At 40.0% G+C, this 26,655-nt stretch overlaps 2 protein-coding genes across 2 annotated transcripts in view; both read left to right on the forward strand.

Moving 5' to 3' along the window:
• The first annotated feature begins 16,811 nt into the window (after positions 1–16,811).
• olfml1 (olfactomedin-like 1) lies at positions 16,812–21,818 on the forward strand. Its single transcript, XM_076733386.1, has 8 exons — positions 16,812–17,536; positions 18,454–18,557; positions 18,703–18,893; positions 19,125–19,228; positions 19,863–20,054; positions 20,865–21,045; positions 21,134–21,293; positions 21,398–21,818. The coding sequence occupies exons 1-8, from the start codon at positions 17,408–17,410 to the stop codon at positions 21,552–21,554; spliced, it is 1,218 nt and encodes a 405-aa protein (XP_076589501.1). The 5' UTR covers positions 16,812–17,407; the 3' UTR covers positions 21,555–21,818.
• A 1,439-nt stretch (positions 21,819–23,257) lies between these two features.
• LOC143322667 (uncharacterized) overlaps positions 23,258–26,655 on the forward strand; it is a 61,681-nt gene continuing 58,283 nt past the window's right edge. The window contains exons 1-4 of the mRNA XM_076734003.1: positions 23,258–23,342; positions 24,119–24,206; positions 24,320–24,427; positions 26,286–26,478. Coding sequence (XP_076590118.1) covers positions 24,338–24,427; positions 26,286–26,478 — 283 coding nt within the window. The 5' untranslated portion in view covers positions 23,258–23,342; positions 24,119–24,206; positions 24,320–24,337. The remainder of the gene's footprint in view (positions 23,343–24,118; positions 24,207–24,319; positions 24,428–26,285; positions 26,479–26,655) is intronic.

Raw genomic sequence — 26,655 nt, forward strand, 5'->3', positions numbered from 1 at the left:
GTCTCACACAACTGATTCACTCTCATTTTAATCTATGCAGCTGTCTGCACCAGCTCCATGCAAGCTTGTGTTACAGCGGTGTCTGATGGGGTAACCATGACCTGAAGTGTTTATTTATGCTTTAAGTCTAATTTTTCCACAATAAAAGTATGCCAAATAAAGAGGCACTGAACAAATATATTTATCTACATGTTGCAACCTTGGCGGAGCAGAGTGTGTTGTCTGGACAGAGACACACACACACACACACACACACACACACACACACACACACACACACACACAGGGGTTTTCATCACTTGTGGAGACATTACATAGACTTACATTCATTTCCATTGCCTTAACCCTAACCATAACCACTATTTGCCTATTCCTAAGCCTATACCTAACCTAACCTTACCTAACCCATAACCCTATCCTCAGTCTTTACCCTAAAATGTAATGATTTAAATTGTGGGGACCTGTATTTTGTCCCCAGATGTGACTGTGTAAACAGATTTTTGTCTCCACTACCCAAGTAATACATGGGTACACACACACACACACACACACACACACACACACACACACACACACACACACACACACTTTTGCACCAAGTTTGCTGAAAACTGAAGCTAAAGAAACGGCTCATGCTTCCTATCATGGTCTGCTGGACTGAAAAGCTTGTTAAGTTAGTTGTTTTGTATTCCAAAATGTAACTTTGTAACATGAGCATTTATACAATAGTGTTTGTAATATCTGTGGTCAAAACAAACACTATTACCTAAATCTTATTAGTAAGGTGTTAAATTACTTTGTTACTGCAGAAAGTACTGTAATTTGTTACTGTAACGCGTTTGTTACTGTCAGTATTGCTGACCATTTGGCTTGATGTTCCCTTAGATCAGTGGATGGGGCTCCAGTAATGCATGTGGTTAGGTTTAGAAAAAAACACTATGGTTTTGATTAAAGACTTAACTGTTATATACTAACGTACATACTAACGTATGTTGTGTAAGTTAAAAACATATGTAACAATTAAGTGTGTTTGCTTGGCCCATCCATCTACCCCACCTCCTCCATTATACTATGTGCTACTTCCACTAGAGGCCACCATCTCACATCAACGTAAACATGGGTCGTAATAACATACAAACTACAGTCAACATTCTGTTTAAGGCTATTTTTCTGGTGAGGACAGAATAATGCTTAGTCCTGCTTCAGGTCCTGGGAGAAACTTGAAGGTTTTCAAGGCTGACACAGTGCTGTTGAGTATGGGATGGAGTTTTGAGTGGGTTTAACTGCAGGATTAGGTGTTCAACCAGCTCTAGGTGTGCACAACTATGATATAGGAGGCCAAAGTGGAATCAGAAAGTTGGTTTGCAAACTCAAATGAATGTTTTGGTAATACTTTTACATTTGTCTTGTTTTCTCTTCCAGATAAGTTTGCCTAACTGTGAGGTTTTATTGTTTAAAACCTTTATGACCATCTAACCACTTGTGTTTATTGACCCATCAGATTCCTTTTAGTGATGTTGGCATTTTCCAAGACCTCAGTGGTTAATTTAGTGAGTGCAAATTTATTATTACTGAGAGAAATAATGGTCACTATAAAAAAAAAAAAAGACACAAGTTTGAAAAAATCAAAAGTATCCTTTAAGGAGGAATTCTTCAGAGACATTTCACAATATTTTAGAGTAACAGAACAAAGTCAACGTGACAAGTCAGTGTTCTGTAAGGTCAGAAGAAAAGCTTTCCATCCCTAATTACATGTCAAATCCTGGAAGCAACATTTCTCTCAACAAAAGGTGTTATATCCTTCACAATCTGTTTCGCAGCTTGTGGAACTGCTGAAAAGGTCACCCAGTAAAGCTTCGGGTTGTGTGATGCTATTCATGCTCGTGGCTACTTTTGTGTGTTCTGGCCTTACCATTACATTCCTTCACCTGTTCACCTATACACCTCACTCTAGTCTCTATAGCAACTACTGTCCTTTACCACAGCAGGGACAGTGGACCTCTTTGTTCCTCAGAGCCCCTCCACTGCAGAACACAAATACCGCTCATTATACCAAACGTACTATCTGGACCCTGCAGTCATTTGCCTGCCGCTCAGTCTTCCATCACATTCCTCCCTGTGTTTCGAAGGGTCCACTTGGTGATTACACATCACTTCCCCCAGTGCTGTTTGTTCTCAGCACACTGCATTGTGCAGAAGCTTTCCAATATTAATAGCCGTATGGCGTAATCCTGTCCACTCCTAATGCATGTCTGATGTCTCTTGAGCTTTTAGAGCCTGCTCTCTATAGAGCCTGTGACTGGAGGTGTTGCTTCAAACCATGTCACATTTTGGGAAATGGAGTCCACGGATGGAGAAAAGAAGACAGGGATGACGAGTGAGGCATAGTAACATCGCTTTGGAAGGGATAATGCAAAAAGAAACTACTGACAGAAATAGACATGGTGGGGATTTCCTTGCTTTAAAGAATAATCAAATGCATTCAAACCGCCCCCTCCCATCTTTCTACGTACATCTTTTCTCTTATACAATAGTTTCTAAAAGTGCAGCCTGTAGGCCAGTGGTGGCCCTCAGAAAGATTTGTGTGGCCCCAAAAGTGACATGAAATGTACAGTATGTGTTTTATTTGCATCATCATACATCATACAGTACAATTCAATACTTTAACCCTCAATGGCCTACATTTAATACACTACTAATGCTACTGCATCACACTGCACCCCTCTATCATGCATCTGTAAGGTTAGGATTAACAGCTTGTAGAAAGCAACTGGTTGCATGGTTTTCCTGTGTGGCCTTCAATCACAGGCTGGCTCCCTCAGCTGGCACTCAGTAATCAAAACTTTGAGAGCCCCTGCTTTACACAAACTGCTTATGCCTCTGGACTGTTAAAATGACTTAGACAAACAGTGAAGTTGTGACCACTGGTGTCAGATGAGCTTCTTGTAAAGCCCCAGAAATTCCTGTGATTTTAGCTCCACAGGGGTTAGAGTTTACAGAAAGACATTATCTCTTGAGGGACAAAATGCCTTGTTAACGTGGAAAATGGTAAGGTTCTCACGAGAAAGGCCACAAGCATGCAAATAACAGGTCAGAACAATACTGTAGTGATTAATGACTTTTGAATGCGTTATAGGTCATTTCATTTCAGCACCGCAGACAGCACTGGAGGCAGCAAATCCCAAAGCTGTTAATGGGATACTTGATTTACCCTGAATTAGCCTGGCAGGCAGGGATTTTTCTTATGCACAGTACACATGACGCCTCCTTTTAGAGACACACATAACTGAAATACTTGAGTTGTAATCACAGGCAGTATCACCAGCAGTAGGACGCAGTGATCACAGTTTGACTGAAAGACAAGAAAGACTAAAATGGCCAAGTCTTGAGCTTAATTATTAATGACAGGTCATACAAAAGATTTAATGCAGACTTGTTTTTGAATGATGTGAAGGATTTGGTGGTCTGACGTGTGTCAAGAAAATGATGTAAACATGCCTTCGGAAAATTTCATGGATAAGTTGGTGGTGGACAGGCATGCTTCACTTAAAAAAGGTCTGTAAATGGCAGAAGAGAACCATGATTAGAGTTGAGATCTCTGATGCTTCAAAGATATCAGGGTGCCTATAGAAGCTTTTACAGCAAGTTGAGAAACAAAGTCACTAACGTAAATTACAAAGAAAAAGAAGAAAGAATATTTCAAACAAAAGAAGTGCAGCTCTGTATGCGTCGCTATCTCTGTTGAGGTTGATGTGCAAGCAGGGTAACAGGGATATAGAGAAAGGACCCAAATGCAAACGACTCAGGAAAATCTGGTGCAGTGCGGTGATTTAATAGTATAAACTGAGGTACAAAGGTTTACGGAGTAAGGCAGGCAAGGGTCAAAGCCAGAAAGTAGCCCAACACCAGCGAACAAATCCAATAAAGAACAGGCAGGAAGTCAAATAAACAGGCACAAGATTATGAATGCGGGCGGCACGGTGGCGCAGCAGGTAGTGGCACGGTGCTGTCTACAGCTTTGCTGTAGGCAGTAGTGCCCGCGAGCACTACTGTAGGCAGTAGTGCTCGCGGCACGGTGGCGCAGCAGGTAGTGCCCGTGCCTCACAGCAAGAAGGTTGCTGGTTCGTCGGGCAGTTTGCATGTTCTTCCCGTGCATGCGTGGGTTCTCTCCGGGCACTCTGGCTTCCTCCCACAGACCAAAAACATGCTCGTTAGGTTAAATGGTCTCTAAAATTGTCCGTAGGTGTGAGTGTGAGTGTGTGAGTTGTCTGTCTGTGTGTGTATGTAGCCCTGCGATCGGCTGGCGACCGGTTCAGGGTGTACCCCGCCTCTCGCCCATTGCTAGCTGGGATAGGCTCCAGCCCCCCGCAACCCCGAAATGGGATGCGCAACCCCGAAATGGGATGCGCGGGTAAAGAAGATGAATGAATGAATGAATGAAGATCATGAATGCAGGTAAGACAGGAACAGGCTCACAGGATAAATGGAATATGAGAACATAAGCTAGAGAGTGGCCATGTATTACTCACGTTGTGGGGATTTGTGTACTTGTGGGGACAAAATGCAGGTTCCCATAATGTAAATCATTCAATTTTAGGGTAAAGACTTGGTTTAGGGTTAGGATTAGACAAGTAGTGGTTATGGTTAGGGTTAGGGTAAGTCTCCAGGACATGAATGTAAAACTATGTGATGTGATATTCTAACGTGTGTGTGTGTGTGTGTGTGTGTGTGAGTGTGTGTACATATATAGTTTCCCCCATTAACTTTTATATGGATACATCAGAGATAGTAGATAAGGGTCTGTCAGTCAGCAAGAACATCTTTTACCTCTCATCTTGCCATTTCTGTTCTGTAACTTGTGAGGCTGATGAATATTGGGTATATGGGTTATACAATTTCAATTTCCCTGGAAAAAAAAAATGATTTGAAGTGTTCAAAACACAATAATCACAGTGTGGTTTATTAGATAATTATTTTACAATGAATAATATAAATGTATTCTGCCAGCAGGTTGTTATTCAGGCATTTGTTAACCAAGTATCAGGCTACAGAGAGAAAACACTGCTGCTCTGGCCCTGATAACTGTGTGCCTTTACGAGCATTAGTGCAGTGTACATGAGTACAGACATAAATTCATCAAAGGACCCTACAGCTGTTAAAGCTGACTGACAAGGGGCAGGAGCAGGTGGCCTGGCAGCTGAAGAATGCAGGGCAGGACAGAGGCAGAGCCAGAGACCTCAGGTGGATGGCCTGCGGACAGAACCGAAGGGTGGAGCAGGTCAGGAGGGCGACCAGGAGACAACCAGTGTTTTTACTGCAGCTTTTTGATGTCATTGACCACAGGATTCTAACTGCCATGTGGCTTTTCACCTTTAGCTCGTGCCTGGGTGAAGAGTGCTTTTCAGTGGCTGTTTTTCTGCCACTAAAGAAGGTTTTCCACAAGGGAGTTGTTTGAGGCTCCTTTCATTTTCAATCTTTAGAAATGATTTATCATATATTCTAAACAAAGCTGATGTACTTATGTATGCTGATGACTCTGCGTTGTTGTGTGTGCCACCAAATTTCGGGGAGCTAAGAGAGAATCCACAGGTTGAGTTACATACCATTACTAAATGGGTGAAAATTAACAAATTTGTATGAAACATTGTCCGATGTAAATGAATCCACTCCACTGCACTGAGTTGGGATATCAATGGAACAGGTTAAAATAGATTAATTACTAGTGTGATTAGATTGTCTCAAAGGGTGCTGCCCAGTCATCTGGCCAAGTGCTGCTGAAAAATATTGAAAAAAAAAAATCCTTAAATTCTATGGAACAGTAAGTTAATAAAGCTCTATTTATGTTGCAATTTATAAAACACATAGCTTCAAAGTGCTCCACACCCAGACAGATATAACGAATAAACAAACAAGGCAAAACTACAGAACAATATAAAACACAGCACAATGAGAGACAGACCAGACAAAACAAAGTCCAGAATGGAGATCCATTAAAAGGCTTGCCTATGAAAATGTGTTTTTAGGAACTGCTTGAAGCAGTCCAAAGGTTCAGCAAATCTGATTGATGGTAAGATGATTCCAGAGGGCTGGGGCAAAAACAGCAAAGACACGATCGCCTTTTGTTTTGCAGTGGAGGTGGGGATCAATAAATGACCAAGATAAGAGGATTGCAGTGGTCAAGAAGTGGAAAACAGAACAAGGACATCAAAATGTAACCTGGGGCAAAGTCATAAACAGTCTTATAAGTGCTCCATGGGATCTCGTAGTTTATTCAGAATTTTACAGGAAGCCAGTGGAGAAAGGCAAGATCAGGGCTGATGTGGGGCCATAGGGTCGCTCTAGTTAACGGCCTGGTGGCTGTGTTCTGAACTAACTGTTGGTTTAGAGCAGCTTCACTGAGACATGAGAGGGAATTACAATAATCAAGGCAGGAGAAAATGAAAATGTGAATGAATAGTTCAAGATCTGTAGAAGACTACTTACATCTGATTTGTGTGATATTCCTCAGGTGAAGAAGACACCACTGGACAAGCTTAGTAACATGTTTGTCAAATGTCACACACAGATCAAAGATGATACCAAGATTTTTAGTGGTAGATTTGACATTTGAGTGACATGGACCGATAAGCTGATCAAGTGCAGTGGAAAAGTTATTGGGACCAATTAAAAGAATTTCTGTTTCATCAGGGTTCAGGTTGATGTTTGATGATTGTTTTTGTCTCTATTAAGGCCTGTTGTTGGTTATCCAAGGAGGGTTAAATTAAGGGTAACCGGACTTGGTTGAACAAACTTGGAAACATTTCTCCTCTCATTCCAGGGGCTCCTTCAGTTCTCAGTGGCTGGTGGCGAAGCATGACCTGAGAATCTTCACAGACACTGTCGTTGGTTGTTTTAGATTAGATTAGGTTGGATTCAACTTTATTGTCATCATTGGAGTGAGTACAACAAAATGCTTTATGTGTGAAGTTATTTTATGTTTTTTGATCTGGCTTATGCTGTATATTATTGGTCCTATTCATATAGTGCAGTTTTGATCTGTATTTTTTGCTGTTGTATCAATGAGCACAGGGAGACTAGTAAACCATTGTGGAAGCTCATGGAGATCCAATAAAGACAAAAGAACAAGCTTCTCCATCTGTAATTTATAACAAAGGTGACACATAATTAAAAATCTTTCTGCCTGTTTCATTATTTACTCATAAATCATAACTTATGATTGCATGGAAATGTTACACCACAATGACAAATGATCTCATCGATGACTTCATTTAAAAAAAAAGTCCCAAATGACTCATATCTGAAACGAGGTTCAGGCCTTCTCTCTCCCCGGCCTGGTGTAAACAACTCTATTTCCTGACTGAGAAAGTGTTTGTGTATTTCTCAGTCTCTTCAGTTGAAACGCCTTGGGCAGGGATTATTCTGGAGATAAGCAGCTCACTCATAACACTCATTTTCACGTGTCACCTTATTTGTTCAAAGGTAACAGTGTATTTCTGAAAAAGTGTTCTTTAGATCTGCACGAATTGATTTTTGACGACTTGCAGGGAGTACAAGCTTTAGACAAAACTGACTTATCATCAACTTCGATTAGATTATATTCAGTTTCAATGTCATTGTCAGAGTGCAGCACAGAAACAACGAAATGCAGTTTAGCATATAACCAGAAGTGCTAATATTAATAAAATGTTAGCAAACAGTTGCTAATTTCCGAATCCAGCAGACACAGAGCAACATTAGTATTTATATGGAGTCAAATATTTTTTTTACCTGGTGAATATAGGGCTAATACTCACTGAAATTTTTTTTTGCTATGTTTTGGTCTCCACCGATTCCAGAGGAAGATACAGTATGTGTCTTCTAGCTGCTACATGCTGGTTGCTAACTGCATCTGTCTGCTGTTGTGCAGGTAGCATACAGTGACTTTTTTTTACTGAAAACTACAACCTGCAGCTACTGGAAACAAGGTAAATAACAGCTTTGACAGTGAGCCAAACAGATTCATTTGCAGGGAGTGAAAGCAAAAAAATTAGCTTCAAAATGCTGAAACTGCTGAAACAGAGAAGCTGTAGAGCCTCTCTGGGTTTCTCTGAGGCACACTGCACAGTCAATTTTATAAAACTAACATAAAAATGTTTATGAGTGCAGCTTTGAATATTAGCTCTTTTAAATATTTAAAGTGCATCTGAGTTGGAGTATCTTGGCTACAACAAGTGAAAAAATCAGCAGAGCAGATGCTGGCGATGCTTACAAGACAACCTCTGACTTTTACATTCTACTGCTAATAATGCTCCATAGTCAGGAGCTGTTAGCTTTTATAATCTTTCATAGTGAACCTCCAAGAAGCATAGCCATCTCTCAAACAAAACAAAGCTGAAAAACCATTTCTTTACGTTACAGATACTCATTTGATCCATTTTTGATTAGTGCCACTTAAAATTCTAAAAGTAACTCAACACCGATGATTAGAAAGTGCAGAAAAATGTGTAAAATCATTATAAAAAAATCTGGTACAAAACAATCTACACTATTTGAAAGCCATCTTTCTGAAGAGGCACCTCTTCATTCCATATGAAGTAAATGATTGTAGACTTGTTGCTTTCATTCACATTTCTACAGACAGTGTTTGAAATAATACAGTCTCCAGGGCCGAGCTGCCCTATTTGCTACAATTGTGTAGGGTCCCATGAATGCTTGAATGCATGAACATAGAAAGTTGCTGTGAGACATGAAGCCAATCAATGGCTCTGACGTAGCACGGCCTCCCTCCTCAATGAATAGAGCATATCAGTGGATGGATTTGATAGGCATATGTGGTGCAGCAACTGTCCAAACAGTCATTATGCCATTTAAGTACAACACGATGGAGCCTCCAAATGCATGTATTCCTCTGGCACTGCCAAAAAGAACAGAAAAGACAAGAAAACAAAGGCAAAGAGCAGAAATTGGGATTAAGGTATTATTAAGGTACAAATAATTTAGAATTTGCCATTGACAGCATTTCACAAAGTTGAGAAAGTTTTCCTTAACTCAACAGAGTCTAGGGACTTTATCCATGCACTGTAAGAAATTATTCTGTGGTCATGTAGATTTTAATTAATGTATTAGGTAAAATATATTCAATATAATTATGTCTTTGATTTTGTGGCAGTTATTTAATTAAATTTCAAATAAAAATGTTTACAATAAAATCCACTTATTATAGTTAAATAAAACATAGGCTTTCTGTTTAATTAATTCCAAATATGGAGAATTTTGAGTGAATTCAAATTAATGTAATTGAAGAGCACTTCCTGTCAGAGTGCACTTTTTTTTTTTCTTTTTTTTTTAATGCAGCAGGCTATCATCTAGCCACAAGACATTTGAAGAGAGTGCAGCCAGTGAATGCTCATCTTCTTCCATATTACTCATCTATTAGCTGGTTGACTAAGGTACGAAAACTTGTTTTGTTATCAATGAGCTAGTTGTTGCATTGTAATATGAACAGGGCATTATACATTTTGGAAGAATCCATGTTGACCGAAGCACTAACTTTTATTTGCTTTTACTTTTTAGTTAGCATTTCTGCTATCATGTTTCCCATGTCCCTTGTGTGTTGTTGATATATCCTCCTCACTATGTTCTTATGAAATTGCGTAAATAAGTACATTGGTTTTAATGTTAATGTTAGACACCTTTCCAAAAGTGAAATATTAGGGGTTATCGCTGCTCGTATAATGAGCCTCTTACATTTCGAACTGCACTTGCCTCACTTCCGTTTACTTGCCTTACTTCCTTTGTGTGGACTGGAGCTCGTCTTCCCGCCGGGCAGGTAATCTAACATTTCTGTAGTTTCACTGTTTTGTTACGACTTGCAAATGTGAAGGTAACTTCTCTAAAACACACGTGAAGTCAGTGTATTTAATTGTTGAGAGATTGTTGGCTGATGAAAATGAGCAGAGCTTGGAGAAAACAAGGGAAGAGCTGGTTGCCGAGTCAAAGAAGAAGAACAACAAAAAGATAATCAAGGACAAAATGAGCAAAACATTTGCCCTCAGACGACATGAAATCATCAATGAGTGTCCAAGTGTTCGAGCCATGAATGACAGCTGGCCTGCCCTGTTTGACCCTTCTCAAGTGAGTTGTAATTTGTAATTCCTGTTAAGAGATAAGAAATGAAAATGTAAAAACGACAACCCGTTAAGGGATTGCTTCCAAATAATTTTGGCAAATTAACTTGATCAAAGATCCCCTCTGGACTGGTTTTAAGATGTGTAGAAATACTCTTACAACGTGGCTAAGGACTGATGTGATACCTTTGTCTCTTGTGTCACCTTTGTGTTTCAGATCAATGCAGAATTTCAGAGGACAACCACTGTGCATCTGGAGCCGAAATTTATGTCTGCATTAGATCATCACACTCCCAAACTACTGACATCATTTTGTGCCAAAGGTGGAGCACTTGGAAGAAGACTGGAGATCATAATGGAACCACTGCGGGTACAATACTGTTCCAAATTAAAGGTAGCTTTGTTCTTCAAGATTTCCAAGTAACATGAATATGGTCATCAAAATGCATGATAGACAATTGTCTGCCAGAAATTAGCTGCTGCCCTAATACAATGAATAACTATTCAGTGGGGCAATGTTGCGTAAATTACATAAAAAGAAAAACTAATAACAGCTCATGCCTTTAAGATACTGTATTTTCTACACAGGGCCAATGTCACTTCTGTTTATTGTCATACGTTGCCAGTTGAAAAGTCACAAGGTGTGTGTATAAACTTCTGACAATGTGAGGAGAATGAGGTCCGGACATAGTCTGGTTGTAGTGCATTGTGATTAACACCACAAATAAAACGGCTTTTATTTTATGAGAAAATGCAGGAAGTCCTTTCTCCCATTAGCACTTGCTTCAGAGTGTTCAGTTCCAGTCAAAAGAAGATTTTTTCATTCCTCTCTAGGTGTCAGTGTAGTCTTCTGTTGAGAGGACCAGAGAGGTTGTCCTTCGGTGCCTTGTGGAATACCTTGGAGAACACGTGGAACATCTCATCAAAGAATTCAACGTAGGTGAACGTAATTTGCATTAACCTAATTCATGGACATAATTCTTTAATTCCTTGAGGAGATGATGTTGTCGAGTAGACTGACACAGATCTGAACTCAACTAGAGGGATGAACACTATTCTTCCACAGGATACTGTATAGAGAGGGATATTATAGTAGTAAACCCCTCATTACAGTTAAAGAACAATTGTAGACCATAAAAACATCAAAAAAAAAATAGAAGAAAACAAAAAAAGAACAAATTGAGACCAAGATCTGCTAAAAAACAAAAAGTAATAAAATAGATTTAAAAGCTATGAAAGCACATTTATTGTCTAGTGATGCCATATGCTTGTAATATATTTTCTGACAGTTTTATAGTAAGACACTTATAATTTCATGTTGCAGGACACTGAGAACTTAGAGGAACTTGAACAGCTCATAATGACAATTACTGTGATCACAAAGCCCGGACCTTCTACAAGCAACAGCCCAAAGGACATTGGAATTGTCATAGAGGGCGTGGAAATCATCACAGGACTTGGACATATTGCCAGGGCTTGCTCTGTGCTCCTGAACCGGTCGCCAGCCGATCGCAGGGCAACATAGATGGACACACAGACAGACAACCATTCACACTCACAGTCACCAATTAACCTAATTAATAGCGAGAGAACGCACGCATGCACGGGAAGAACTGCAAACTTCACACAGAAAGGCCCTGCCCGACCCGGGGATCGAACCAGCGACCTCCTTGCTGTGAGGCACGTGCACTATCCCACAATTGTCAGTGAAATTTCTATTGTGGTTAGATCAAAGTACAAATGTTTTTTTACTCCGTAAAATTTCACTTTATGATTTATTTTTGGCACATGCACTTCAGGAGGATCTTTAAAGAGAAAGTTTAACTGACTGAGGTGAGGAAGCATGGAAACAAGTGTTATGGGCATATCACCATCTTGTAATATGGAATTTATTTATTTTTCATTTATTCATTCATCTTCTATACCCGCGTATCCCTTTCGGGGTTGCGGGGGGCTGGAGCCTATCCCAGCTAGCAATGGGTGAGAGGTCGCCAGTCGATTGCAGGGCAACATATACAGACAGACAACCATTCACACTCACACCTATGGACAATTTAGAGTCACCAATCAACCTAATGAGCATGTTTTTGGTCTGTGGGAGGAAGCCGGAGTGCCCAGAGAGAACCCACGCATGCACGGGAAGAACATGCAAACTTCACACAGAAAGGCCCCAGGGATCGAACCAGCGACCTCCTCGCTGTGTGGCACGTGCACTACCTGCTGCGCCACCGTGCCGCCCTTATTTATTTCTGTTTTTACAAAATAGTTGAAGTCAGCATTCTGTCCTTTTTCAGAGTTCTGGTTGGAATGTGACTGTGGTTGCATTGTACAATGTTGTGCTATACATTGTGTAGAAAGCACAAAAATGAATGGTCAATAAAAAATTCAACACATAACATTCAAAGTCATAGTATTTTGAGTTCTGTACTTTCTGGGTCATAGACTAGTTATTCCTAAGAAATAAAAATATTTTGATTAAATTCACTGTATAGATTAAATTCAAATCAATGCACTGATTAAAGTATTTGATTATTACCCAATTATATATCATTGATATGTAGAATTAAATAAATTTTTATTAGTACTATTTACACATCAACAAGTTTATCTTTTTCAAATCAACTCAATAATTTTCTTTAGGTTTTAATTAATTTCTTATTGTTTTCGAATCTTCGAATCTACTCATATTAAATGATTAAGTATTAAGGGTCTCATTTAATTAATATTTACTCAATATTAAACATGGTGAAATTTAATTAATAACATTGCTTGTAATCTGTCACCTCATTTTTATTGAGTAGATATGCTGTATCTTTTCTTACAATGTGGGTGACGTTTTGTCACACCCCTCACATAAGTGAGGTCTCACATAAGTCAGCCTTTAGTGTTTGTAAGGGACTCATCGAGCTTCCAGCTAACACCAGTTAAACCCATCTGTGGCAATTTTAGATGCTCAGAACAAGTTGATATGGAATAAAGAGCAAAAAGGTCCCCGTAAGGAGAAGGTTGGTGTGGATGAAACACAACACAACACACACAAAAGTGAACTTCTGTAACATACCACAGTTATGTCACCTGTGCAAATGAACTTATTTTGATGAGCACATGCAACAAAACAATCTGTATGACATTAATCCCATTATTGCAGTAACACCTGTGTAATGCAGCTTTGCAATGTGTGTGAGAGTGAGAGAGACAGTCTGAAACGGTGCTAAAATACTCATCTGGACGGCTGTTTCAAAATGAAAACGTCTTAGTGTGGATGTAGCCAAAGCTGCTATATATATATTGAGAGCCGGGCCTGACAGTCTCTCAATGGAGTGCCTGTCAGAAAGAATCAGACCATATGCAAGCAGCAGAAAGAGAGTGAATCACAAAGATAATAGAAAATGTAATGTCATTTTCTAGCAGTTTCACTGGGAAATGAAGCAAAAGTGATTTTCACATTTACATGCATGGAATAAATAACAATAAAAGGGTCAGGGATGACAAGAAGTCAAAGCCTGATTTGAAGAGTGCACATTAAAACAGGAGAAGATGATATATTTTGCAAACCTCTGCTGATTTACTGGACAAATTAAACATGATATTCTTGCATGTAATTGCTCAGAAAGGGTCTCCCTTTGAAGGACTAACCTAGTTGTGGTCTCGTTATCTTTGCTCCAATTACATACTCACAATGCAGATCCTAACTAACAAATGCAAATGCAGACCAGGCTTTGAAATATAAAGAATGAAAAGGGTGAAGTTCCTGACAATAGAAATCCGACAGTGAAGTAACAATAAATTTTCCTTGAATTAAAACCTAATTAATTTCTGTACCTGGGGTTGACTTGGCATTCACCTTAGCTTGCTGCACCAGGGAGCGGCCTGGTAATTAAATTTTTAAGAGTGTAACCACGGGAAGTCAGACAACCCACAGAGAGAGAGAGAAACAGAAAGAGAGACACAGATGGAGAGAAAGAGTGAGAGAGAGAACAGAGAGGCGAGGTTAGAGAGCAGTTGTGAAACAATGTGGGGGGGGTGCATGTCATCATAGCCAATGGGAAGGATGAGGTGATCTAGACCGAATAGGAAATAGGAAAACAAGACTAAGAGACTATAGCTGTGCCAGCTGCTCGGGATTAGCAGGTATAATGTTAATCATGTTCACCATCTTAGCTTAGCCTGTTAGCATGCAAATATTCACTAACAAGTACTAAACACAAAGTCATGGTGGAGCTAGAGGAAAGGATAAAGCAGTATAGCAACCACTCTTGCCTGCATGTGTGATGTAAGGCTGGAGCCGGCAACCAGGTAACAATTTCAATAAGAGCTACGTGTGTGATATGGTGGACACATGTCTTCTTTTTACTTTCTGTGACAGCCTCTACAGCCTGGTCACCGTCTCCAGGTGGAACCTGGTATTAAAACCTTATCATCTGCCAAACACAAAGACTCTGGTAGAAAAGGTCAGTGATGATTTTAGCTTCCCAAGAGCGGTGGGAAGTTGACATCACTCACTCAATCACTCAAATACACACACACACACACACACACACACACACACACACACACACACACACACAGATTCAATCACATACACACACTAATACAGAGTCACAGTCACACACGTGCATTAACACACACAGACAAACATATACAGATGTACAGTATATGAAAAAACGGGTGCAAACGTATCTTTGTCAACAGATAAACACACTTGCAAAAGTGCATACAGTTGGAAACACATATCCATATCACATCCATATAAACACACACATGCACACATGGATACACAGACACATACACACATAGAGAAAAACATACAGGCATACAGTAAATATGAGCAAACAGATAAACATACTGTAAACATACTCATAAATACAGAATCAGGCACACACACACTCTCACACACAAAGGGGCTCCTTTGGATTACTCCTGTCAGTCCTGGATGATGTGAAGCCAGTTGGATGTCTTGCTGAGACTCTATGGATATTTTATAGGTCTCCTGCACAAAATGTAATGAATCTTTCATGAGGTTACATCTCATTGTGGGTGTGTGTGTGTGTGTGTGTGTGTGTGTGTGTGTGTGTGTGTGTGTGTAGGTGAGGTGTGTGTAGTGCACGGCCAGAACATCAGAAAGTGGTTAAGAGTAATCTGATCACCTAAAACAAGATAAATCCTTAGCTTTCTTCAGGTACCTGCTCCCTGGAAACAACCAGGTATTTGCTCATGAAAGATCCTTTAAACAACACACAGTTATACAGTACATCACGTTACAGCAGGAAGAGATTACACAATATTTTTCCTTTTTGAGATGATCACTCTGTCAGGTCTGGGCAACCGTAGCATCATAAATTTTTTGCCATGATTTATGGCAAGAATCTATATATATATTGTCTGTCATGTCTCTCGACATGACAGACAATAGGTGGCAGACCCCAACCAATCATAGCCTTGTGTCTTTCCTAACTTGCAAGGTCCGATAGGTAATGAGGGCACTCTTAACTGTAAATGTCAAGCCTTTGGAATTACATAGAGCTTGGGTTGTTTTAATGAGATGCAAGCCAAGACGTTAAGTAAAACAGCAGCAGAGTGCCTTTCTGATCATGAACTTGGTTCCTCGCTGTTCCTTCTTACTTTCCTGCTGCTTTATTATTACCAGTGCATCTCATAGAGAATTTAGCAGTAGGCTGTAATTACAGACAGGTGGTGTGGTTGGGAGAGTTGGTGGCTATGGTGTCATGGTAAGGCTCACTACATTCCACTGTAGTGTGTTGCAGTATACCAGTGGTACTGTCAATGGTATATCAAATGGGGTGTGGTGCCATCTCTTGGTAGAAACTTGGTATAACTGCAGAGGTCTCACAAGATATAAAATGCAAAAGAACTTAACAAAACTATGAGGATGAGATATATGTTGCATTTTTAGCATGTTAGTGTCTCATCCTCTATTACCTTTGCCTTGCTCACATATAGTCGCCTCTTCAAGGAAAGCTCTATGTTTAATATGCAGCAGATCTTGTACAGTGTTGGAAGCTGACAACCAGATGTTGTCTGTCATAACAAAAAGCCCAGGAAACAGACCCAGGTGGCTCTAAAAAGCACCAGATGGAGATAAAAGTCGTCAGGCAACAGCAGCAAACCAGGAATTATCCATAATGGCAGTGACAACTTTTGGACCTAAATCAGTCAGAATATCATCTGGATCTTCAGGGATGGAAATGGAAACTGCACTGCTATGATGTGAAAATCTTGGATTTAAAGCCAAATATCTGACTATTTTGTATATGAACCTATTTGTATTCTAACTTCTTAAGCCTCAGTCTCCTCAGTCAGAGTAACCATTGATATGGGAAGGTGTGACATTAGATAATAATATGTCTTTTACAGCGGAGTCCAGAATTAGGAGTAAATAAATTACAAGGCACCTATCTAATATTTGCTTTGGAGCTATATAATACAATGTCTAATATGAAACCTTTAATCCTGCCAGCGGAAACATCCTTTGTGTCTTGCAAGATAACAAAATACTTGTGCAGTCTTGTGAGGATTCAGTGTGTTTGTGTAGGTGTAGGTGTGGGTGTAGGTGTAGGAGAACAAAGATATTTTTATGTGAGTATTCTTAACCATATTTATTTTGCACACAGGGTGATGTGGGGTTGGTCCTGATACTGTATGTAGTCAACTTTTATTGCAGAGCTTCTGCTCTGTGTGAGAAGTGAAGACGTGTCAGCAGGCCATCTGGAGAGTATTACAATAAAAAACTGTAGGGTTGACCAAAAGGATATGAACTGTCTTAGCTGTTTCTAGCTCTCTTTCTGTCTCTCTCTCTCTTCCCCTTTGCTTTTGGTTTTCTCTCTCATACTTCAGATACACAAACTCTAGAGAGGGAAAGAGTGGGAGAGAGAAGAGCTGGGAGGGACCAGGGGTGAGGTTCACTTGGATCCAAATCCACTGGAGCAACAACTGACTCGAGACACAAGACGGAAAGTTCTGGAGCTACAACTCTAACGGACTGAAAAACTTGCAAGAGGAAAAAAGAATATCCAGCCATTTAAAGACCATCAAGAACTACTTTCAACACAGTGAGACTGTTGTAAACTCTGACTGAATCCATATGGATTGATCTTGTTTTCCCCTTTGGCTTTTTTCCAGTGTGGAAGACTGTTTTAGTGGATTTCACTGTGCAGGAGACGTGCAGAGATACAGGAAAAGGTGTCATAATCACTGGCACAGGATTTCAGACACAGACATAGCAACGTTGTTACTGCAGAAGCATTCGTTTCAGTGCTGAGTTGTTTACAGAAGTGCTAGAAATGTCAGGCAGAGTGCTTCCTGTCCTTCTCCTATCTCTCTATCTGACTGTGGGTTCAGTCCAGAGCCAGGGTTCACCCCAGGATGCCTTTATAATCCAATACATGGAGAGGAGATTGGCTCAGATGGAGGTAAGTGCCCGCTACACTGCTGTTTTACGTCAGGTACCTGCATCCCTAAGGAGATATCTGAGCACTATAACCTCAGTACTAGAAGCTCTTACCATTAACAACTGCTGGAAATGTTACTCATACATGACCTCACATATGTGGTATATTCTACTCTCTTGTACTGCTCTGTGTAAAATTTTCAACTTATGTAACAGACCTTAAAATGGGCAGAATGAAAAATACCACTTGTACTACGTTTGCATCATGCTGAGGTCATGGCTGCCAAAACTTTACATCATCTCAGCCTATGACTGATTTCCGTAATGTTGTGCTGAATTTTAAAGCTGGTGAATTTTCTCTAAATATGTATCCATTATACCAACTTAACATTTGCAAAAACTTGCTAACATTAGCCCCCATAAGCTACTCGTCATACCAGACCAAGTAACCTGTAGCAGCAAAAAACCCTGAGTGTATGAACTGAGCAATGGTGTGTTTTATTGCTTATAGGAGTTTAAGTTTTCATTTGTTAGAGGAAGAATATTTCTTGTTTCAGAAGTTGTTTGAAAAGTATTTCTTTGCTTAAAGTGATGTTACTTGCTGAACAACAGTCAAAGGCAATAATGCTAAAATGTAGCACAAGTATGGAAGAATTCATAGTCCATGCACTGACTATATAATAAAACATCTAACTAAAGTTTGCAAACATTAGCTAACAGTACAGCCACCATAACCTATTGGTCATGCAAGTATAGCAAATACAACAGGTACAGTAAGGCTTGAGAAGCAGAATTCTTGAGTGTATTGAAATGTGCCAGGGAGTGTTTTATTATTACTAAACTCAACAATTTTAAGAGGCAGAATGCATTTCTGATTTTTAAAGGCATGCAATCTGGTTTTAATTCTGCAACACTTTTCCCCTGCCTCAATGGCATCAGGAGCGTCTGAATCAATGCGAGCAAAACACAGTGTCTGTCACCCAGAAGACCTATGACCTGTCCTCTGAAATCAGGGGCTATCTGTCCTCTGTTGGTGTTCTAAGGTAGGACCGTCTGAAAAATGACTTTGGAACATTTGCCCCAAATGGACAATAATGACAGGAATGGTGATTAGCATGTGACCAACTGAATGAACTACAGTATTTACTCAAGGTACTTGAGAGCTGAGAGAACTGTTTTGCTCCATAGATCAGAGGTGAAGAGCCAGGTGGACAGCATGTCTGTGCGAGTTGACCGGATGGAGAGAGAGTTAGAATATCTTGAAAACAGGATTCCCATTCAGTCTGACATTGAGATGGAGGAGGCGCTGCTGGAGCAACAGATAAAAGCTGCAGAACTGGACCAGCTTAAAAAGAAAGCCAAGATCAAAGTGGAGAAAGGTGGGACGGTCATCTGTACAGTGTGTGTGTGTGCGTTGGGCGGGGGGGGGGCATCTATCTGTCTAGGGGGATTATGTAAAGAAAAAGCTGAAACTGAAGGACAAAGAAAGCAGCAAGATATTTTTATTACAGATAATTGGAGCCAGACAAATAGACACTGGCACAAAATGTACTGTGTCAGAGTTCAGTAAACATCCATTCATTCATTGGCCTTCTCTCCAACATCTCCAGACTGCAGCACAGCCCTGAGTCAAATCAAGTCCCTCAAGATTGTAAAGAGGACAGGAGACACCTCTGGTTCCTGGTTCAAGGACCCCTCTGAAGGATCAGCCCAGGTCTGTTCTTTGCAAAGATGATGTAATTACAGTAATAATAGAATGTGACTGCAGTGGGGAGACAGCTGTGTTTCTTTCTGAGCAGCAGACTCCGCTTATCTTCCTCTCAATGAGGACCATGACTTACCTTTTTCTCATAACAACCAGAATTAATTGTTCTTTTTTTTGATCGCCCTGGATCAGAAACACTCCTTAACAGTTACATTAGAAGGAAATGATTGCTGACATTGTGATTTTACCCTGTTTGATGTATCATTTACTGAAATAGATGAAAAATCCACTCTTCAGGGCCCATTATAGTTCTGTGGTGTATGTTTTCATATTCATGTGGGTATCTCAGAAATAGAAATAATACAGGTAGATGGAAGATCTATTTTTCTTTTAAATGAATCAATGATTAAATATCAGGGGTTTGTGTCAGTCCATCAGAATCAAAGAGTAATGTCTTCTTTGCAGACTTTGCATTTCACGGTGACATTCACCAGCGAGGAAGAAATCTAATGTGACAGAATCATTATTATATAAGGCATGAATACCACAGATTAAGAATATCATTATATTTAAACCAAGAATGGAATGTCAAGCTGAGCTAATATCATTTTCATTCACTTCTCATCTGGTTACAATCTTTCAGGTCTACCTCCTCAGTGGAATTCGTAACAACACTCTGCTGGAGTATGCTTCTCTGCAAAGTTTTGCAGAGAGGACCCCTGCTCCACCAGCTAAGGTGGTGCAGCTGCCTTTCCACTGGCAAGGGACAGGTCATGTGGTCTACAATGGATTCCTCTACTGCCACAAGGCAGACACGCCCAACCAGATTCTGAAGGTGTGTGACTGACATAAAGTAGTCAAAGCATAATATGGTATATTCATGTTCCCCATCAAGGCATTTCTTAGTTTGCGCTATGTTTCTAAAATATAAAAATGGGTGGAATAAAACAGTTTCTTTGTGAAGCAGTCAGGTTCACAGTGCCTGGAAACACTTACTTAGAACAATTACTGATTGAAAGTCACTGATTTCACTTCATACCAGTGTTGCGGTAGAACTGCAGAGAGGCTTTTGGCTGGAGACTGACACCAGATCACTTCAGAGGAGCTTAGACATCGGAGAGTTGATTTTTGTCCCGTTTCTTTTGCTGGTCCTCTTTAGCTGAGGTCAGTCAGCTAACAATGCCAAAAGAAACAAATTGTTCCAGTAAAATAAGCTTTCTCAAAATACTTTCAGTGTTTTGGAGCAGATGTAATTGCAACAGAACGTTTCAGGACAAAAAGTATGTTTCCAAAAATCTAATTAAATAAAGACAGGAAAACAAAACCTTACCTGCTATAATATTTATATCAGGATTGTTTGAAATATCTCATCAACTATATGATGGATTACCATCAAATTTTGGACAGACATGTATAATTACCAGACAATGAATCAATGATGATGGTGAACATGTCAGCCTGCTAAAATTAGCACTAAGCTTAGAGCCACATTGTGCCTATGCACAGCTTCACAGAGCCACTAGCATGGCTGTAGACTCTTAGTCTTGTCCAGTGGTTACATGTCTGACACCACTGAAAAGAAATCAAAACTACACTGATAGCATGTTTGAATCTGTTTCTTTTCATTTGTTTTCATCACATAAAGGTAGACCTGCTGAACGGTACAGTGGTGGACAGTACACTGCTACCAGGAGCAGGTCGTCTACCAGTCTACAGTCTGAACCCCAACACCTACCTGGACATGGCTGTGGATGAACTCGGCCTCTGGGTCATCCATGCTGACCCTGAGTACGGAGGAAACCTGGTCATTACCAAATTGGATAAAGGTAGAGCATACCTCCCCTACACACATACATATGTAACATAACCTGGTCTGCACTGAGCACATGTTTTGTTTTTTTGTTGCTATCTCAGCAACTTTGGCGGTAGAATACATCTGGGATACACAGTGCCGAAGCCGTGATGCTGAAGGAGCCTTCCTAATATGTGGGACTCTCTATGTGGTCTACAACACACGCTATGGAGGACGCTCCACCATTCAGTGTCTCTACGACATCCATGACACCATCCACAGGTAGGAACACACAGACAGACCAACAAGATAGAGATATTCCACAGCTGAAGTGATTTTTTAATTTGAATAAATGTTTGCCGTTTTTCTGTTCCATCCATCTGCAGTGATGAGAGTCCTGTGATGTTCTTCCCAAAGCGCTACACCAGCCACAGCAGCATTCACTACCACCCCGGAGACAAACAGCTGTATGCCTGGGACGATGGCTACCAGACGATATACAAAGTGGAGACACGCAGAAATGACCAAGTCACCGTAGAATGAAAAGGATGATCTACAGCATTCGCCCTTTAAAAAATAACCCAAAAGAATGCAATAAACAGCTCTTACAAAAGGAATTTTTTGATAGTATAATCATAATCAACTGTTGTTCAGTATAGTGATCCTTTGCTGGCAATGGATTCTGCCTTTATCACTTGATAATTGCTGACATGAAGATCATGCCCAACCAAAGGCATTTTTTTAATTTTTTTTACAATATGTAGGCTTTGTACTTTGTATCACCACAATAAAGAACATTTAAGCGTGCATTCTCTTTGATTTGCCCCCAGTGAATGATTAAAATTTTTATAGTAAGATTGGTCATGCATGCGGGTCCAGATGTGGCATACAGTTACATAACCTTAGAGAAAAGCTGATACAGATAAGTTGTTATCCCATTTTTAACATATCTGTAGTATATGACATCCTGTTGACCTGCTAAAACACCATCTGGATGACTCATATGTGTATGACCTATAATATACACATATACCTGGACACGTGCCTAACTGCACACACATGCACACACAGAGTATTTAACATTTTGCAAACAGGAACTGATGCTTTTCCTGTTAACTTAATGGTCACCAACTCCTAGAAGGTTCTCAGTGAACATGCAGCTTGGCGTGTGTGTGGGTGTGGGTGTGTGTCTGTGCCAGTGTAGCAAAGCTTTTCTTTAAATTTGACTCCTTCCACAAAGTTATTAACTTTACTTAATAATCTTAGATGAAGATCTCTTTTTTAAAGGTAGAACTAAGAGCAAGAAACATTTATTGTCAAATAAACACATTACCAACCATATGGCAAGAGTCATAAAGAATTAGGTGAATCTTTAAAATAGAATGGGGAACAAATAAATTCTGTCTTGAGAGCTGTTTGTATTCATTTACTTTAAAAGGTGCACTGTAGCCTGCTAGGATTAGTGCTTACAGACATAACTTGAGTGTGTGATTTAAAGAAGGTGAGAGATGTGAGGTGGTTTGAAAGCTTTAACAGTATATCTACTGTAAATGGATGATCGTAAGCAGGAATGATCATCCACTGTGTTGTGGTATAGAGAACAGCGATGATGGCGTAAGAAATTTGTCATCAGTGATAGCGTAACACACCACAATGATGAGGGGTTAACTGCAAAGTGATGATGGCACAGCATGACAGGACAGAATGTGTCTGTAATGTAAAGTACAGACAAATTCCTGTGCATTTCATTATATCAGCAAGAGTGATAAGTGCATCACTTAAGGTTTTAAAGGCAGCAGCCCGTAGTGAGAGACACGGGTATAGGAGGAGAGACAGAAGAGAAAAATAAGAGCTCCTTTAATCAACTTTCATAATATAATTGTTGGACCAGTGTCAGTCTGCGTGTCTCTGTCATATATTCTTGTTATTTAAATAATTACACTGACAGTTATGCTGTTATGACCATGTTGGAACTGTCCAAATGTCCCTGTGCCTAATGATGGACAGCTGAAACGCGCTCCTCTTTGTTTAAACGGCTCTGATTCATCCCGCCCATTTTCAGTTGGCGGTGACGTCAGAAAGGGGCGGGTCGAGGGTGACAGCAACGACTCAGCAGCCGGTTTATTGTTTGTAGCTGAGTGTTTTTAAAACGGGCCAAACTGCGCTCTGGCAACAGTGTTTTTTAAGCATGAGGAGGAGAAGCAGTAGCAACGCCAGCAGGAGAAGTTCAACGATTAGAAGACGCAGTGAGAACTTGCGTTTTGATGAATTCGGCTTTGCTCTCACTAAACGAAAGGACCAAAAACTTCATCACCGATGTCACGACTACAGGTGCGGAACAGGGTAACGTTAACGTTAACGTTAGCTCCTGAAAACTAGTTAGCTAACTTTTCGGTTGGTAGCGTTAATTAATTACAGAAAACGTCAGTAAACTTGTTTAAAAGTTAGCGGCATGCAAGCACTTTTATGCAAAGCCTGGTGAACAGGTTGACATTATATTCAGGTATTAGAAAAAAACATATTAGAAGGTACTGTGTCGCTTGAAGTGTCTCAACGCGATGTCTTAAGTTTGAGGACAACGTGATATTAACAATGTGACATAACGCTAACTAACTACGTGGGACCAGTGGTGACAGTAGGCCACTGTATAACTATGTAGAAGTCAATTTCTGTTCAAGAATAAGTTCCACCGTTGGGTGACCAATAAATAAAATAGAAATGAAAAAATACAGTAATAAATAGATAAAAATGATGCTCAGGTATACTTGCTTGTCAGAGTGGACAACCCTGTGAGACAGTATGTTGTCAGGGGTAAATACACTGTTCACCTGAAGCTGGAGCAAAGTGCCCACACCACACTGGAATGGTGACAGCAATCACGTGATAAAAAACAAAATGAAGTGGTATTCATGAACACTTTAGAGGAATCAATACTTAATCACACATTGAACTCAGACTGTTTGTGATCGCTGATAATCATCCTTCTTTGAATAAGAGGTTGAACACTCGATGGCCAGTATTTGTCTTTATAGAAAATGCCAATATCAGCCTGACTCCAAAAACTGATGAATCAGTCTAAACTCACCACGCTGTGTTATCTCTGTCAGCTACCCCCAGCTGAGCTCAGTGAGGGTGAAAGAGCTGTGTGAGCTGCTGAGCTACTGGAATGGAGCCAGCTTTATCTGCAAGAGCCAGGTGAGATTTGTCTCATCTGCAAAAAAAGGCATTGTTAATCATTTCCCCTCATGTTTTTTACCATGCAGTAATTGTAAACGTACATGTTGTTTTGCCTCCTGCTGTGTTTTCAGATTGAGAGATTTATCAGGATGGGTATTCCTCCAAGCCTTCGAGGTAGAGTGTGGAAGTGTCTTCTCACCATTGACAGTCTGAGAGAAACCAGTGATTTCAACTACCAGGTAAAATATAATGTGACGTGTGAGTAATGTTGCACACTGTAGTACTCACTTGCAAAATTACACTGTGAGGTAGCAAGTGGAAAGAAGAACGGTGCCACCAGATGTTTTTGATCAGACAAAACAAGATATTTAAAAACAATGAACAACTGATGAATAAATGACTGAATGCAGCATCCACCAACCACCACCAAATTTGTGAATGGGGACCATCAGACCAGATCAAGTGTGATATCTTTATCACATGCTCTAACTAACCGTAAAAAAAATAATGCTTAAGGCAGCATTCAGCAGCTGAGAGGGATGGGAAGCCAAAAGAAATTATTTCAGGCAATTATATATTGTAACTATGTTGATGGGAAATCCTAATTTAGATCTAAGGCTTCTTCAGTATTGCTTTTAATCAACCCAATATCACAGGAGAAGTGTTTTTTTCACCTGTTCACTGATGGCCAGCAGAAGAGGTCGCTCTGCAGGGAGGGGAGTAGAACACCTTTTTCATAAAGAAAATAATATAAAATAGCACAAACCTGTTCTTCTGATTGGTCCCTGTATGCAGCATACACATAGTGGTTCACCATGTCTGTGCATCATGGCAACTGCCAAGAAAACAAAAGTAGATGTGGAGTGTCTCGCTTTCCAAGAGAAGTGGAAAATTTTGAATTTATTTACTAAAATAAAAGGCAAACCAGTGTGTCTGAGCTGGTTTGTGGAGATGCACTTGCAGTGATGATTTCGCTACAACTTAAAAACATGCTAAACTGGATGAGCCACATATATATGTATATATATGTGTGTGTGTATGTAGACCTTCAATACATCCTTCTATCAAAGGAACATCTACTTTCTTTTCTCCGTCTCTGAAGAATGCAGAACAGGGGCAGCGCACACACATACACATGCACATGCACATGCATGCGCACACTCTTTAAGTGGCCTCTGAGTTCTGGCATCTCAGACTTACCTTCCCTTTTATTACAAGCTGTGAACAATTTTCTTGTTAAAAAAAAAAAAAAAAAAAAAAAAGGTGCGTGTAGAAGAAACTGTGTTTGCCAAATTGTCAACAATGTTACTGAAAAATAGATTTGTGCCAGCTACCAACAAAATGGTGATCTATGCTTTTCACAAAATCATACACTTCATTTCATCACATAAGGAAATAGTTCCTGTTAGTTCCTGCATCCAAAGTCAGCATATTGAACCTGAACTTTATACTTTCCTTGTAGATAGTAGATGAAGTATAATCTATCAAGTGAGTTACATTTAACTCTGCATCACACAGTCAGTTCTTTTGTCCTTTGTTCCCTGTGAGTCCTTGATGAAGTCCAGATATGGGGAACATTGGCTGTTAAAAAGCTCAGTGGCAGGGCAGTGCCAGGGTCGGTCTGTGAATGCAGGTCTTAAATTAGTTTATTTGTTCATTTATTATCAGCGATGTTTTGATGGTTTTGAATCTACCACAATGTTTAAAAGCAGAGCTGTAAACGTTTAAAAGTGGCCATTTTATATCATATAACTTTAATGGAACAAAATATCAATAAAGTTTTATTTTCTGGCTTACATTTTTGTCGTGTGTTGGTCGTGTGCATCAATCCTTCCTATAAATGCCACACCAGGAGTTGACAAGCTCATGCTGTTGTTTTGCTCAGTGTTTGAGAAAGCTTCATTTCCCCCGTCACTGCCCCTAACCATGATTTCATTGTAGTTTAACTAATCCGGGTTGACTGTTCATTTTATTTCCTGCCTGACCAAACCTGATTATGAGTCATGATCCCTCCCCTGCTCTGTCATTCATTCATAGTAGAAGTGTTATTGATTGATTGATTTCTAACAGTGGAATGTGCTGGGGTTTCTCCAACAGAAGTGCTTGTCAGAGGTGCGAGGGCCCCTGGTGGACTTGGGAGTCAGTGAGTATGGCATCCTGTCGGCAATCTCCACACTGAGCGACACCCAGAATGACCTGGGTTTGAGTCAGCAACAGCCCCCCAGCAGCCCTGAACCAAGATACTCTGTGGATGACATCACACTCTTCAGACAGATCGCCCTGGACCTACGTGAGCTCAAACAGTAGAATGAAGTTGTAGTCTTTGTGTATACATGTTGAATGTTGTTTTCTGTTGAGAACATGGATTGTATGTTGTGGAAATTATTTTGGCTAGTTTTCAGGATTGAATTTAAAACTGATTATTCAGAGGTTTTTAGGTGATTATGTAAGGTTTTATAGAGACCAG

The sequence above is a fragment of the Chaetodon auriga genome, chromosome 6 (genome assembly GCF_051107435.1).
Source record: "Chaetodon auriga isolate fChaAug3 chromosome 6, fChaAug3.hap1, whole genome shotgun sequence".
NCBI classification, from domain to species: Eukaryota; Metazoa; Chordata; class Actinopteri; order Chaetodontiformes; family Chaetodontidae; genus Chaetodon; species Chaetodon auriga.

Excerpts from the sequence above, each read along its gene's own strand:
- olfml1 (XM_076733386.1), top strand. The coding sequence starts at position 17,408 with ATGTCAGGCAGAGTGCTTCCTGTCCTTCTCCTATCTCTCTATCTGACT. Across the intron at positions 18,558-18,702 it reads TCCTCTGTTGGTGTTCTAAG|ATCAGAGGTGAAGAGCCAGG; the intron begins GTAGGACCGTCT and ends TTTGCTCCATAG. Across the intron at positions 21,294-21,397 it reads ATCCATGACACCATCCACAG|TGATGAGAGTCCTGTGATGT; the intron begins GTAGGAACACAC and ends ATCCATCTGCAG.